This window comes from Kogia breviceps, chromosome 4 (assembly GCF_026419965.1).
Source record: "Kogia breviceps isolate mKogBre1 chromosome 4, mKogBre1 haplotype 1, whole genome shotgun sequence".
Lineage (NCBI taxonomy): Eukaryota > Metazoa > Chordata > Mammalia > Artiodactyla > Physeteridae > Kogia > Kogia breviceps.
Window position 1 is genome coordinate 180,854,632 of NC_081313.1, and position 15,579 is coordinate 180,870,210.

Sequence of the window (15,579 nt, forward strand, 5' to 3'; positions counted from 1 at the left end):
GGCCAAGGGGCCACGTGGCCCTGAGTGTGTAATCACAACTGGACACTAGGGCTGCTTTCAGGGGACACACGATTTGGGTCATCCAAACTCCTCCCCCAAACCCCCAGGGCTAGAGGGAACAGAGGCCCCCTCCACCCTACCCTCAGGCGACAGGCTTAAAAGTTTAAAAAAATATATCATCATCGTTGTGAACCATTGCTGTGCTGGATTTGTTGTTTTGTTTCCCTCCAATAAATTATTTTCTAGTCACTCACCTGGGCTTGTGCCTTTGCTGAATGGGGGGGAGGGGCTGGTGCAGGAGGGGGAGGCATGGGGCTCACCCTCCATGAAGGAGGAAGGGGACGAGGGAAAGTGGAAGGGGGCCTCTCCCAGCCCAACCCTCTCCTCTCTGAACTCAGCCCTCCCTGAGCCCCTGCCCCCACAGGGCTCCACCCTCCACGGGGCCTTTGGGCCACCTGAGCCTCAGGATCTTGCTGGGCTCTGCTTCTGAGGTGTCACTGACCACTGCCTTCTGGAGCCTAAAGTGTAAGGTGGTTTGTTTGAGAAGAAACCAGGGCAGCCCGGTGGAGGAAAAGGCTGGGTGGTGTCAGGACTGGACCTTATAAACTGACCTGAGACAGGCCAGCAGACTGCAGGCAGGAAGCCAGGGCTGGTAAGCAGAGTCTGCTCAGCACCTTTCTCCCTTCTGAGAGCAATAAAGCTTTTATCCACATTATCTACCCCAGGGTAAAGAAGAAAACCCAAAGAAACCCAGCTTTCCCTGCAAATCCCCCATCAGGCCACTAGAGGTCAGTGTTTTGATTTTTGAAACCAGAAAAGAACCATTCCGTGGGACATCACAGAAAGAAGTATAGGAAGAGAGAGCCTCAAGGAGACCTGGGGTCAGACAGACCATAGCTTATTAGAGAAAGAAGAGCAGGTGGAGCCCCTGTCTTTGGGGGAAGGCCTCATGATGCCAGGTGACACTTACTAAGCCTGGGCAGTCACTGCTGTTCCTCAGGTGAGGGCGGCAGCCCTGCCAGATCAGGTGGAGTTTGACCCTCGCTGGGCCCTGGCAGCCACTCCACGGGTGACGGCTGCTTCTCCACAGGTGAGGGCTCCACCTCCACCAGCTGCTTGCTGGTGGATGATCCTCTCACAGTTGGTGGTGGAGTTTCCATCAGAGCAGTCAGGTTCGAGTTGGAAACTGGCACCGTCCCCTCCTTGGGGGGCCCGGGCTCCTTCTGCCGGGTGTATGGCCAGTTCTTCCAGGACAGTTTCTGGATCTTCCAGAGGGATGTCTTCTCCTGCAAGTGTGCTGACTGGCTCTTCAAAGACAGCTGGCTTGAAGGCAGCATCTGGCTCTCGGAAGAAATCATCTGGCTCTCCTCCGCTGATAGTGGTGTCTCCTTGGTTGGTGGCAGACTCTCGGGAGTATATGGCCACGACTCATATGACAGTGACCTCTCCGGCCTCTTCGGCAACTTCTCCTGCAGAGACCCGGACAGCCGGTGTTTGGTGAGAGGGTGCTGGCTCTCCTGATAAGGAGAGGGGACTGTCCATCCACAGGCAAGGATGAGCTCACCTCAGAGGCAGGCTGAACATCCTCGGAGGACACCTGCCCTTGGTGCTGGCGCATGTTCCTCCCCAGGAACGACATCTTCCTGGGGTACCAGGGGGACTCCTCCATGCTCGAGGGCAGGTCACCAGGTGGCCTCGTGTGATCAACCAGCATGTCGCTGTTGACCCCTGGTGACCTCCGCAGAATTGTGCCCTGCGTGATGAGGCCCGCATAGCCCTCCCGGTGGGAGAAGGCATAGCTGGAGCGCCGGGTCCGTGCCTCCCGGAGGACATGGGGTATGGGCTCCACGGTGATGATCTCCTCACTTGTGGTCTTCTCCTCCTCCTCCTCCTACAGAGCAAAGGGCAAAGCAGGAGTCATCAGGTTCCCAAGCCATGTTGACTGCTTTCGGGTCACCTGCCCCTCCAGTGGGGGCCAATCAGAGCCCTTGGCCACCATTGATTGGCCAGGCTCTTTCCTACCCAAGTTGACCCAACTGGAGTCCTCCATGGGACCTGACTTTTTTCTCTTTTTCTTTGGCCACACCGCGCAGCACGTGGGATCCTAGTTCCCCAACTAGGGATCACACCCGTGCCCCTTGCCGTGGAAGTGCAGAATTCTAACCACCGGACCCCCAGGGAAGTCCCACGGGACATGATTTTGGAGCAGCCAATCAGATTCCTTCCCTAGGACCTGACTTTGGATCAGCCAATCAGAGTCTGGGGCAGCCCAATGTCCAGCCTGTGTGGCTGAAGGTGGCAGGTTTGTGGCCATGTCCCAGTCCACCATTCCAGTCAATTCCGGGACCCAGCCCGGCTGCGACCCATCCTTCTAGATTCTGACTCCATGAGCCAGCGAGTCCTCTTCCGCCACCTTTTTTCATTGTGGTAAAATACACAGAACGTAAGATGTACCGTTTCAATCATTTTTAAGCGCACAGCCCGGTGGCATTGAGTAGTCACACTGTCGTGCAGCCGTCCCCGCCACCATCTCCAGAACTTTCTCATCTTCCCAAACTGAAGCTCCGTCCCCGGGAAATACGGACCCCCCAGCCCCTCCCCCAGCCCCCGGCCCCCACCATCTCCTTCCTGTCTCTATGGATGTGACTCCCCCATGGACCCCCTGTGAGTGCAGTCAGACAGTACTTGTCCTTCTGTGTCTGGTTTATCTCACTGAGCGTCACGTCCTCAAGGTCCATCCACCTCGTAGCAGGTGTCAGAACCTCCATCCTTTTTAAGACTAGTAGTATTCTTTGGTACGTCTACATCACATTTGGTTTATCCATCATCTGCCGACGAACACCGGGGTCACCCCTAAGTCCCCCTTTTGCCTGCCCCATTTCCAAGTCATTCCTGTCACCTCGACCCCCAAGCCCTAGTTACTTCCTGGCGGAAGTCTGGGGGCGCCAGCGCTGGCCTTTTGCGTGCTTCCACTGCCCCCTCCACCCCAGGGAGTGCGGCCTCCCCTCTGGGGCCCTGAGGCCTGTCCTTTGGCCCCCCTGGGGGCACTGGGTGTGTGTCTGGTCTCCATCCCTGTACCCCCAGCTCTGCGTCTCTGTCGAGTCCCCGGCTCCCAGCGCAGGCTCCAGCTGCTGGGGTCCCACGTATGCGGTGGGTAGCCCCGCCCCTCACCTTGGGCCGTGGCTTCTGGAGGGCTTGGTAAATGATGCGGAGGGCCAGCACGGGCAGGGTGTTCGGTGACACGTTCAGCAGGATCACCAGCAGGACGGGGGGCTGGGACAGCACGCTGAGGTCAGCGTCTGGTGACAGCGCAGGGTCAGAAAGGCCCGGGGTGTAGCCTCCCCGGGGCCTGCTTGGCGCCCCTCCCCCCCAACACCCCATCTCCTTCCCCTCCCTTTACCCCAGGGATGCCTTTGTGAAAATTCCCCAAAGACACCGACATCCCCTGCACACACAAATCCCCACCTGCATGGCCAAGGAGACCGAGGTTCAGAGCGGGTGCTCTGACTGGGGTCCCTCCCACGGTCCCGTCCCTGCTGGGGGCTCACACGGAAATGGGAAGGTCCTGGGGGAGACTTTGAAGAGCCAGATGCTCTGGGCGAGCCAGGTCGTGACCGCATAGCAGCAGAGGCTGAAGAAAACGGCCAGCACAGACAGGACGGTCCAGTACTTAGTGATGAGGACGATCTGGGCAGGGAGGGGGCGTTCAGGGAGGGGGGCCAGGAACCCCAGGGTGGCTCTCCGTGGGGAGGACAGCGGCCCAGCCCCTGGGGCCCGTGAAGGGGCAGGTCACTGAGCGGGGAGACCTCAGTGCCTGTCTGAGGTCCCCGGGGGTGGGGTGGGCGGGCGGCCATGCCCACCTCCATGGTGATGGACAGCAGTCCTGACAGGGCCACGATCACCACGAAAGCCTGGTAGTCACTGAAGCTGACAGGCCCAGCTGAGTCGCGGCTGATCCACAGGGTCATGAAGAAATTGACCAGGGACATGGCCGTGCAGGGGGCGATGGCTTGGAGGAAGACCCAGTAGTTGAAGAGCTCATCCTTCTGGCCCGCCAGGTACAGCTCAGGCAACTCCAGGCTCCGCTCGGCGCTCACGTCCTGTTGAGTTTGCAGTGGACAGGCCGGCTCTCTAGGGACCAGGTGGGGACGTCCCCACCCCCACCCCAGTCCCCCAGGAGGGGAAGGTGGGGCAGAGACTGGAGCATCTACAGGGGAGCAGGAGGCAAGGCATGCAGCAGCTCACCTGCTCGAAGAGCCCGATGTAGAGAACCGGGAGGGTGGTATACAGCAGGTTGAAGAGTGCCAGGAACCAGCCTTCATACAGAGGCTGGGTGGGGGGTGGGGGAGAGGGGGAGAGGGCAGGGGGAATGGGGTGAGCCTTCAGAGCCCAAATGGCCAGAAACAGAATCCGGCCTTTACCTGAGGAAACCCACCCAAAGCTAGGTCTGCACCTGGAGAGGATTCCAGGTGACTTACGAAAGTCAAGTTGCAAGCAAGATTGGGGCTAAGATCAGGGCCCACATTAAGCGACAAAGACTGAAAGATAAAAGGCAGAGAGAAAAAGCACGGTCTAATTCTTTGAAAGCAGCACCTCTGAGCCTGTTCTAAGTGGATGACTTCAATAAAAAGCTACAGGAGGCAAAACGGCTAGATAGTGTGTTTTTAGATCATTTTCGATTTAGGAAATCACTGATGGGTAGGAGAGTTGGCAGAGACCTCACAGACAAATAGCCCAGCTCCCTTCCCGAATGCCTGAATCCAGACTGGTTAGAAGAACATCAGTTTCAGTTCCAAAAACCACTTTACGTGCGTTCCGGGACTGAGCAAATAAGTAACGATCAAACTTTTTACCAGAATCAAGTCTCTCACAAAGCAGTAAAAGGAAAAGGCTAAGGTGAGGCTCGTTCTGTGGGTCAGGAATCAGAGGTATCGGTGTGAACTCACATACACAAAGATAGATAGGTGGATAGGTGTGGATAGAGATATAGATTTGCATCTAAACGTGGTTAATATGTGTGCATTTCCTAGCTCTGTCTACCGAGAGGATAATGGCATCCCGGTAGGAATGGCCACACTAAACACTTGGATCTTCGTGTCTAACCACCATTCCCTGGTGAAGAGAACCAGGGCTCCCTACGGGAATGGCTCACTCCAGGGTTGGGGCATGGAAAAGACAAAATGGGCCTGGAACCTCTTGGAGCACCAGGAAGTGAGGATGTACTCAGAGGAGAGCAGGCACATGGCAGAGGGGCAAATCGGGCTCAACTTGAGCAACAGAGCATAGAAAAAAAATAAACACCCGTGAGTCCACACTGATTGGAATAAATAATTGAATAAACAAATAGGGGAGAAGGAACAGTTTCGCCCATGGAAGAATTCCTATTAAGAAATACAGAAAGACTGGACACTGTCCCCTCTAAGATCAGGAACAAGACAAAGGTGCCTGCTTTCACCGTGGCAATTCAACATTGCACTAGAAGTCCTGGCCAGAGCAGTTAGGCAGGAAAAAGAAATAAAAAGTATCCAAATTGGAAAGGGAGAGGTAAAACTATCTCTGTTTGCAGGGGACAGGACCTATAGGCAGAGAATCCCAAAGGATGCACAGGAAAGCTTCTAGAGCCAATAAACAAATTCAACCAAGTTGAAGGGCACACAGATCAACACACACACAAAACTGTTTGTATATACCATCAATAAGCGATCTCACAAGTGAATTAAGGGAACAGTTCCATTTATAGCAGCATCTAAAAGAAGAAAATATCTAGAAATTAAAAGCAAAACAAAAATATATATTTATGAGGGGTGCTGCTGTAAAGCTCTCTCTCAAATACCTGGGGATTAGTGATGAGGAGCTCATTCCCTCACACAATAGTCTATCTTCGGACAATTTCCCTTCACACAGGGGATGTCACCGCCCCACAACTCCTCTAACGCTCTGGAGAGCACAGCTAGTATTCACCATGATACTGTCAAGAGTCTTGAAGGTAGGGACCCAGCCCCCATAGTCTTATCTTCTCTCAAGTTCAAGCTCTCGTTCTCTCCCCTTGAAGGATGTATATTTGGAGTACCTGTCCCGCCCTTGCTCCAAAGCTCAACTTTGCCAAATATCCCTGAAAATGCTTGGCACTGAGCTGGGCATGGAGCCATCCCTTCCCTTCATCTGGAATCTATACCGCTATGAATGCAGCCAAATAAAAGTCCGTGTTGCTCTGTGACTTCAGGCAAGCTCTGCCCCGTGAGGACCCCAGAGTGAGCCTGCCCGCTGCCTTCCTGGAGGCTATGGGAAGGACACGGCAATCCCAGAGCCCCCCCCTGCCCCCCCCACCCCGCCCCGAGAGGGGAGTTCCCTCCAGCGCACCTGGGCAGTGAAGCCACTGTAGAAAGCGAACCAGACCTGGACCGTCATGCTGGCCAGCGTCTTGTAGATAAAGTAGCGCAGGAACTTGCGCATGTACGACCAACGGGCCGTGCACCAGCAGCAGCCGCCGCAGGAAGCAGAACTGGGCCAGCACGTAGTCGCTGTTCTGCACCGCCTGCACGCCCTTGGGCATCAGCTGGGCTCGGCCACCCCTCTCCAATGTGGGGTGGGGGGTACTCAGGGAATGTTCCTGTCACCCTCCGGCTGGCGCCACCCTCACGGGCCCCGCCCTGCCCCAAACCTGACCCGCTGACACCTCCACCCCCACCACGCGGCCTCCTCCTGGATGCTCCGAAGCTGGCCATTCCCGGCCTCAGGACCTTTGTGTGTGCTGTTCCCTGTGGTTGCACTCATACCTCCTCAGGGGAGCTCTCCTTGATCCTCCGGCCAGATCAGGTACCTCCCCCCATTAAGCCCCCTCCTCATGGTTACAATCCTGGGATGTCACCAGATGTTAATGTCTACGAGGTTCCTGAGTGCAGGCGCCAGCCTTGTCTCGGTTGAGCTGGGGACCCCAGGGCCCAGCCCGGCACCTGGCACACAGTAAGTGCTCAAGAAATGTGTGAGGAGGGAAGGAAGGAAGGGATGCCCCTATCCAGCACCGTAAACCACAGGGGCCAAATGCAGGGCACAGCGTAGAGTTCCCCAGCAGGCGGTAGGGGAGGGCCTGTCCCCTATCACCCTGAGAAAGTGCTACCACTGGTCTCACTTGCGTTTGACAAAACCCACCCAGGATGCAAAGGCTGGCCCCTGGCAGCATCTGGCGGGGGTAGGGGCTGGGACTCCAGAAGGGAGTCGGCTGGGGCCCATGGGGCTGCTCCTGAATGACCCTCACCTGCTCCACCCCCTCCTTCTCAGGGTGCAGAGCCCGAGTTTGTCCTGAACGCAGAAATGAAAGCTGTCTGGGTGGCTGGGGGAGGGCAAAGGACTGTGGAGGAGCCACAGGGCAAGCCTATGCTGCTCGCCACCCATCTGAACCTCGGTCCCCTCATCTGGCAAATGGGCCCACGCCTTGCAGGGATTCTGGGGCAGCTGTGCCAGGTCGGGACCCAGAGAGAGCCGTCAGGATGGGAAGGCCTTTCCCCAGATTCATGAGCAGACATGCAACCAGTGTTTGGATGTTGGGAGCAGAGGGGCTGTGGTTGGAGAGAAGCGTTCTGGGCTGCTCCGGAACCAATTAGAGTCACTTGCCTCTGCAACATGACAGGGGAATAATGATAAAAATGACGATCATTTTTAAAAAGTATCCCCTTGCCGGGTCCTGGCAAACAGTAACTGGATCCCTAGTGTGAAACGGTGTGAAATGTCATACTTTCCTGGTGGAAAATAAGAAACTTGGAGGTGGAGGATGATTCCCTGTTCCCATGGGCCTCTCCCACCATGCGGGTGAATTGCTAGCCAGTGTACACAGGCTGCCTTTTTTTTTTTCCTGGCCATGCCGAGCAGCTTGCGGGATCTTCGCTCCCCGACCAGGGATTGAACCCGGGCTCGGGCACTGAAACGCCGAGTCCTAACCACTGGACCACCAGGGAATTCCCACAGGCTGCCTTTTTGCATAAACAACCGAAAGCATTTGCTTTGAAGTGTGTTAAAAATAAAATGTAACACTTGATAAAACGCCCAGCACATTTCGTAATAACAACAGAAAATGCCTCCACTGTTGCATCGATTTAAGGGATTTGATATGGGCCTGGAATAAGCCCGTCTCTTAAAAGCTATCCCAATCCCAGCGGTCTGGGCATAAACGAGACAAGGGACAACGCAGGAGAACTGGCTGTGCCCATCTGGACGCCAGAAGCCACCCAACACGCCCCACTGCACCCCACTACCATCCTCCACCCCAGCAAGTGGAAAACCTGTGCTCCCACCCCTCGGGGGCGGGGGGCAGACAGGGCCCAGAGCGGGTGGATGGCTCTGCCAGCTCCCACCTTGGAAGGACGCCATCTTCCGTATACTGGTCAGCTCGTGGTGGGTGACCGTCGGGGCCTGCCTGAACTTCAAGTTGGTCTCGCTGGTGACGAGAAGGGGAGCGAGGTGAAAGGTGGGGACGGACAGCGCCCGGGCAAGTCGTCCCCAGCCTCCTTCCAGAGCCCTTCCAGCATTTTCCCCGAGCACCCGTTGTGCACCAGCTGCCAAGCACAAGGCTGAGGCCCAGAGGGGGAGAGGGCCTTGCCCAAGGTCACACAGCGCATTTGCCAATGGGCTGAGGCCAAACCCTAGGCCTTCTTGCTTTGGCACCTGGCACCCAGTGGGGCTTCCAGAAATACTGGTGCGTCTTATTGCCCCCGCTGGCTCGCAGGCGCCCCTCCAATCCACGCTCCCAGGGCAAAGGACCACAATATCCAAGTGGGCTGGGCAAGCAGCCCCCAGGCCCTTGAAAGCCCTAGTGATGACCTGGTCTCACCCGTCGATGTCAGCCGTCTCCACATAGCACAAGCTGCTGGGCTCCGTGCTGGCCAGCAAGACCAAGTCGGCCTGGGGTGGGGGGCGGGGTGGGAGGAGACGGTGTTGCACGGGGGGTGGGGGGGGTGAGGAAGACCGGTGGGGGGGCAGCCCTGACCCCTGGAGCCCGCCAGCTCACCGGGACGACGCCGTCTTTGTGCAGACACGCTACGTCTCCTGCACACAGATTCTTTCACTTTCTCCACAGGAAGCTGCGCAGGTGCGGGCAGCAGGGGTGAAGGTGGGGGAGGGGGGTCCTCCCAGCCCCCACCCACCTGCCCTGGGGGCTCAGCCTTGACCACCCCCTCCTCCCAGGTTCCAAGCCCCTTCAGACCTTCACGCCCTCCCCTTGAGCTGAACGCTTAGCTCCACGAGGGTGAACACTTGGGTCTTCAGCCTCTGCCCCTTCCCAGGGCCCACCCCAGGCCTGGTAGACAGCAGGCGCCTAATAAGTCCTGGCCTCGGTTGCCCCCCACCCCCACCCCGCCGTCAGACCCAACTGGGACGTCCAGGAGCATGGAAGGTGCTGGACCATCTTCCGGGCCACCCCTCCCTGCGGCGTCCATCCATCCCCCTCTGTGCTGGGGTCCCCCCCGCTGGGGATGGACCCCGCGCTCAGCTGCCGTGGCCTCACCTCTTCCCCATCAGGATCTGGCATGGCCTGTTGTTGATGTTCCTGTCGCTCCTGTGTCGCCCCTGGGCCGACAGGGGCGTAGGTCAGACCGATGGCGCTGCCCCCCACGCTGCCCAGGTGACCGTACAGACTCAGGTGTCCCACTAGCAAGCGCACCCCCCCGCTGTGTCCGTCCAGAGACCCTGCCCTCAGGACGGTGGCAGCAGCGGCAGGAGGGCAGTTTCCTGCCTCTGCCGCCCACGTCGACACCAAGGTGACCTCATCAGCCCCTGCCCCCCGTGGCCACAAGGTGCGACGGACGCTGCAGCCCACCGGGGCCGCCCGGGCCGACCTTCCTCCCGCCGTGCCCAGGAGCCCTGAGGCCCCGCCTGCCCCCGCCCCACTCACAATGTCATCCACCAGCTCTCGGGTGGCCCGGATGGTGAGGAAGCCGACAAGCGGGGCAAACAGAGTGAACCAGGGCAGCGTGGAGATCTCGGGGACGCCCTGACACGGTGGGGGGGGGTGTGTGGGTCACGCCAGCCCACCGTCCTGGGTGCCCCCGGCCTGCCCCCACCCACACACCCAGCAGCCCAGCCCGGCATCGTGTGTTCTGACCTCGGTCCCTCTCCCTACCCAGACCTCCTCCCCAGCAATTCCTTCTCTCCTCCCCTCCACGCCCTGCTCCTACGCTCTCTCCTCCAGGAAGCCTTCCCAACCCCAAGCCTGTCCCCTCCTCAGGGCCTTGGCTCTCTCTGGCTCCCCTTCCTGTAACCCTCAGGTCTGAGCTCCGAGTGGCCCCTAGACCAGTCCGGGTGGGGGTCCCCGTCCCCATCACTGGTCCCCACCATGTGGTTTAATGACAGTCACCTCCCGCACTCCCTGGGCCACCTGAAGACGGGTGTTAGGGCCACTGCTGGGTCCCCACTACCCAGAATAGGACCTGCATACAGTAGGTGCTCAATAAAAGTTTATCGGATCAAAGGATAAAAGCAGAGTGTCTCATTTCACTCAGAACAGCATGAGGAACTGGGTGCGGTTGGGGCTCCCTGGAAACTGCCCACCCCTCACCCATCTCCACCCATGACCGGCCTGAGGCCAGGAAGTGACCCGGTGGGTCCCAAGAACCTGATCGTTCCTCCTGGCCCTCCGGGATCAGCTCAGCCTGCTGGGGCCAAAGGGGTCGGGAGGCCTCCTCAGACCCGGAGGGGCCACCCATGCATGCACCCTCGGCATCCAACGTACATTGAGCACCTCCTGTGTGCCAGGCCCTGGGCTGGGCAGTGGGGACCCAGCCATGAGGGCGCTCCCAGCGTGAGGGGGGCCGGACACTGACCCACCAGCCACACAGACTATAACAAGGGGTAGGACCACCCTGCGTCTACAGAGCCACGTGGGAAGGTGGGAAGGTGGGAAGGGAGGGCTTCCTGGAGGAGGTGGCTCGAGCAGGTAGAAGGAGCCGAGTGGGCACAGGCGCTGACCCCTGGGGCTGCCCCACCCGCCCCACCTGGAGGATGATGATGAGAAAGAAGTAGAGGTTGGACATGCGGTGGAACTGCTCATACAGGTTCAAGGGCAGGAAGGAGAAGACGTTGTACTCGGCCGTATGGATGACGTTCCTCTGGGACGAGAGCCGGCGGCCGGCATGGAGGCGCCGCCCAGGAGAGTCCGGGTTCCCACCCAGCCCCACCCAGCCCCCACTTCCCTCCGGCCACGACCAGCACGGGTGCAGACCCAGTAAGCCGAACTGTGACCCCAGGACTCCCCGCGTGAGACGCAGGCAGGGGGCTTCGGGTAGAGCCCAGTGGACACGCTGTACCGTGAAGGTTGCCTAGTAACTCATTTAGGGCAGAGGAGACACGCGAAGCGCCAGCACCGGACCCCACGACTCGGAGAGGGCGGTGCTACAGTCCTCAGGACTAAGTGGACTGACCCAGCGTGCAGAGCTTGGGTGGCAGGTCCCGAAGGCCCGCGGGGACGGGGTGGAGGTGGGGACGGGGGAGGCCTGCGCCGTCGGGGGCTGGGCCTGCTCACCTTGTACTTCTTCCTCTGCCAGCACAGGAAGACCTTCTCCTTGAACTGGTTGTTGTAGGACCCGTTGTTGGCTTGCACCTCCCAGGTGAACTCTGAGGCCCGAGAGGACAAACACGGGCTAACGACACCCCGGAGGAGGGCTACGGGGCCCCCCGGGGATCCAGCCGGTAAACAGATGAGAGGGCCCAGCGGCCCCCCGCACAACAACACACGCTCGGGGAGCCCAGGTGGATCTGAGCATCCGGCTCCCCTTGAGCCGATCCCTAGGCCCTGGGAGACCCACTCGTGCACATTCCTTCTGTAGAGGGGTAAACTGAGGCTCGGGGACGGGCGCCGAGGTGTCCGAGGTTCCGCTCCCTGCCCAGATAGTTCTGGGCTCACAGGCCCACAAATCCTGAGTCCACCTTTCGGTGACAGGATTTTGAACTCTGCAACCCACTGAGAACCCCGCGCTGGGCCTCCCGTCTCCCCACTTCAGTCACTGCACTCTAACGCCCCTTGTCGGGGTCCCCCTGGCACCCCCCTCACTCTACCCCGAGCCCTGCGCCCGTGCTTGGCCGGACACGCACCTTAGTTCTTCTCCCCAAGATCTTCTCGGTGCGCGAGGCTGCCCATGCTGGTGGGGCTGCCGAGGAGAGGGACCTGAGGTCACACCGGCGGCCGGACAGTGCTCACCACTCCACCTTCTTTGGAATGTCGCTTCCCACGTCCGTCTGCTGTCCCCTCCCCAGGCTCTGGAGGTTCAGTCACCAGCTGTGAGTCCTTCCCCGGTTACAGCCGGTCACATCACCTCTCCGGAGCCGATCACACCCACATCCTCCCGGGCCCCCCTGCTGCCCCTCCTGCCCCAATCCCCACATGGCACACGACGCCCAGCCTGGCCAGGTGCTCAGTCAATGTTTGTTGACAGACTAAACGGGGCCCCGGGGCTCTCCATCATGTCTCGAAGGGTGTTTGAGGACCAAGGGGATGGGAGGTCTGAGTGTGGTGTTGGGGCAGGGACCACCAGCCCTCCACAGAGCCCGGAGCCTTCCCACCAGCTAGTTCATGGTCACTCCTAGTCCTTCGATGCCCTTGGCAGCTCCCCAAATGACTCCCACCCCCAGCACTCAGCAGCTCCCTACTCCCCACGCCCGGGCCCCTCTGTTCCCTCTGCCGGGAGCAGCATTCCGGCTCGCATGGCCGGAGCCTCCTCACCCTTCGTCTCTCAGCCCCTCCTTCTCCTACTGCCCAGCCTTGTTCTGGCGCCTCCTCTGGGCTTCCCCTCTGCCTGCGGGATCCCCCACCTCTGCTTCTTCCCCTTTCTGGGCTGCCTGCTGAAATTGGAACCTCCCAGGCCAGGGACTGCTGGCGTCTAGGTCACTGGTGCGGGGGCGGGGGGGGGGGGGGCGCCCAGGGGGAGGGTCTGGCTCAGGGCCAGCTCTGATGCTCCTGGGGGCCCGAGCAAGGCCAGTGCCCATTCACCAGATGAGGAAAAGTGAGGCTCAGGGTGAGGCTCATCCCGTGGGGCCAGAGCCAGGGGAAACCCACCTGGGGCCAGATGGGGTTAGACGAATGCTGTGGGCCAGAATCCAATCAAAGCGTACCAGGGAGCAGGGACACCCCCTCCTCCCTCGCATTCTCAGCTCACCGGAACGCCCACTACCCCCCGGGAAGCCCTGAGCACTCCCGCAGCGAAGCGGCTCAGGGTTCGACGCCCAGCCCCCTGGGAAATGCACCTGGAGATTCGGGCCCACACGACACCGGGCGCTCCGGCGCCCGTCCGGACCTTAACCAACGCGAACCTCTAGGGGGCGCCCCGCCGCCGCGGCTGCGGCCTCCCGCCCTCAGGCCTGGCGGAGTCCAGAGAGGGTGCGAGGGCGCCCCGGGACGCACAGCTGCGGGAGCGCCGCTGCTCACTTGTGCGGGTCGGGGCGGGCGGGGCCGGGCTTCCTGGGGCGGTCCGCGGGCGTCCAGGGCGACGGACGTGGTGGAGCTGTTAGCCCGGTGCCAACGGGCCTGAAACGTGCGGCGCGGGCGCGGGCGCGGGGCGGGGCGAGCGGAAGGTTGGGGCCTAGGGGCGGGGCCGGGCAGGATGCAGTGGGCCGAGGGCGGGGCCAGGATGGAAGGTGGGGCCAGGGTGGAGGGGGCGGGGCTGGACCCTCAGGGGTAGGGCCAAGACAGAAGGCGGGGCGGGGCAGAGGCGGGGCCGAGCTAGGCCTCGCCGAACAGGGCCAAAAGTGGGGGGGCCTAAGGCGGGACCGAGCGGGACCTCGAGGAGCGGGGGCGGGATGGAGGAGTCTTAATCTGGGCCTGGGTATTAAGGGGCCAGTCGCTGGGAGGGGGTGGGCTGGACCCGGCTGAAGCTGGGCGGAGCCGGGTGTGGCGGGGGAGAGGCTAGGGGCGGAGAAAGGACGCAGAGGTAATCGCAGGTGTGCGGGGCGTGAGTCTGAGCTGTGTGCGCGTTCCAGGTCAGCGAGAATGTCGTAAGCACAGGTACAGTGCTGGGCGCCGGGCTGGGGGAGGCTGTTAGAACCACCGAGATCATCCCGCCAGGAAGAAGCCCACAGGGTTCTAGCCCGGTGTGTGCCTACCCAGCGCGCGGCCGGGACTCCGGGGGCCTTCCTGGAGGGTGACAGGGGTGGGAGACAGCGATGAGGCTGGGGCAGCGTCCAGCCCGGAGATGGGGCACTTGAGCCAGGGCGAGGAGGGTGTGTGGGAGGCGCTACTGAAGGTAGGGTTCTCCTAAGAGGGGCAAACTTGGGGGTTCAGGGGAGGTGATTAAGCTCTGTTTTTCATATTCTTTTGGGAACCCTCTGAAGCACAGAAAGTAGGAAGGTACTGGACACCTCCACCACCCTTTCTCCCCAGCCTCGGGGATGCTCCCTTCCTCTGGCCCAGCCGTCACCCAACAGACCGAGGGTGCCTGTCTGTGCCCTGCCTGGGGGGGCACGGGCATCCCCTGTGAGCTGATGTTGGGTGAAGAAATGCATGATGGGCATGGTGACAGCACCCAGGAGCTGACTGTCCCCCCATCAGAGCAGCAGCCTCCCACTCCCATTTCTTGGGAAGACCTGCACACCCAGCGGCCTCTGGAGGATGCCAGGTAAACCTCTCCTTTCCTTCATTCACCGGGGAGGGTTACTGAGAAAGACGCTGCGGGGAGGGGCTTGGACAAACTGCTCTAACAGCCTTTAGGAGACACCTCACCCGATGTGCGCCTGTGAGGAGGGGGTCGGGATCGGTTCTCCCCCCTGGGGAGGTGACAGAAGGGAGAGGAGTTTCCCAAGCAGCGAGTTTGCAAAGGCTCTTCGGCCTCCAAGAGGCAGCAGTTTCGGCAAGCTGAAAGCTTGCACCCCACCCCCAAACCCCCGCCCCCACACCCGGGAGCTCCTCTCCCAACTGCCCAAGGCCTCCCTGGGGCACTCATGCTCTGGGGAGAGGGACAGACCACACAGAAACGGGGCTCCCGGGATGCTGCCTGCATCCCTTCTTTAGAAGAACACTCCTTGTTCACAGAGGGTGGGGGAAAGTCAACTGGTCACAAGAACAGCCCCGGAGGGACACGACGGTGGCAGGGGCCTGACTTCACCAAGAACCCTCCCCTCAGGGGCCCTGTGGACAGAGAATGTTGCCCACCATCAAGACTTCTGTCACTGCAGCGCCGCCCCCCTTCCCCACAGTGGTGCGCCGTGAGGGGATTCAGGATGGAGAAAAACCAGATACTGGCCCTAGATAGCTGAAGTGCATATCAAAGGAATGATTTCAGTGTGCCCGGTCAGCATCTAACATCTTCCCATACACAGAAAAGCACTGCAGTCATTAACTAGAGCTGTCAGCTTTTGATTAGCAGGAACCTTTTGATGTTTGACTCTATGGTTTTGTTTTTTTCAGCAAAAACTCCGAGGAACAGTTCCTCAGAACTATGAGAGGCAGTATCTTGGGCTACAGTCCTCAGTAAGTTCCTGGAATAAAACATGACTCACAGCTTTCAGGCCTTGTATTTTTCAGTCGACACCCCCTGGGGACTCTGCAGCCCTGGCTGCCGTGTCCTCAGATGGGAGCCTGCCCTCTTGGCCTTTAGCAGAAGC

General features: G+C 60.0%; 1 protein-coding gene and 1 long non-coding RNA gene across 2 annotated transcripts; one reads left to right on the forward strand and one right to left on the reverse strand.

Annotated features, from left to right (window-relative positions):
• Positions 1–438: 438 nt before the first annotated feature.
• ATP8B3 (ATPase phospholipid transporting 8B3) lies at positions 439–12,689 on the reverse strand. Its single transcript, XM_067033328.1, is given in 18 exon segments — positions 439–1,523; positions 1,526–1,891; positions 3,172–3,299; positions 3,549–3,687; positions 3,861–4,100; positions 4,246–4,329; positions 6,361–6,465; positions 6,467–6,610; positions 7,150–7,180; positions 7,676–8,431; positions 8,825–8,895; positions 9,002–9,074; positions 9,497–9,558; positions 9,884–9,982; positions 10,983–11,096; positions 11,510–11,601; positions 12,073–12,134; positions 12,634–12,689. Coding segments are annotated over 18 exon segments (3,162 nt in total). The 3' UTR covers positions 439–983.
• Positions 12,690–13,883: 1,194 nt separating this feature from the next.
• On the forward strand, positions 13,884–15,480 carry LOC136794194 (uncharacterized). Its single transcript, XR_010840581.1, has 3 exons — positions 13,884–13,984; positions 14,360–14,594; positions 15,383–15,480. It is a non-coding gene; the product is annotated as an uncharacterized lncRNA (long non-coding RNA).
• Positions 15,481–15,579: the final 99 nt, after the last annotated feature.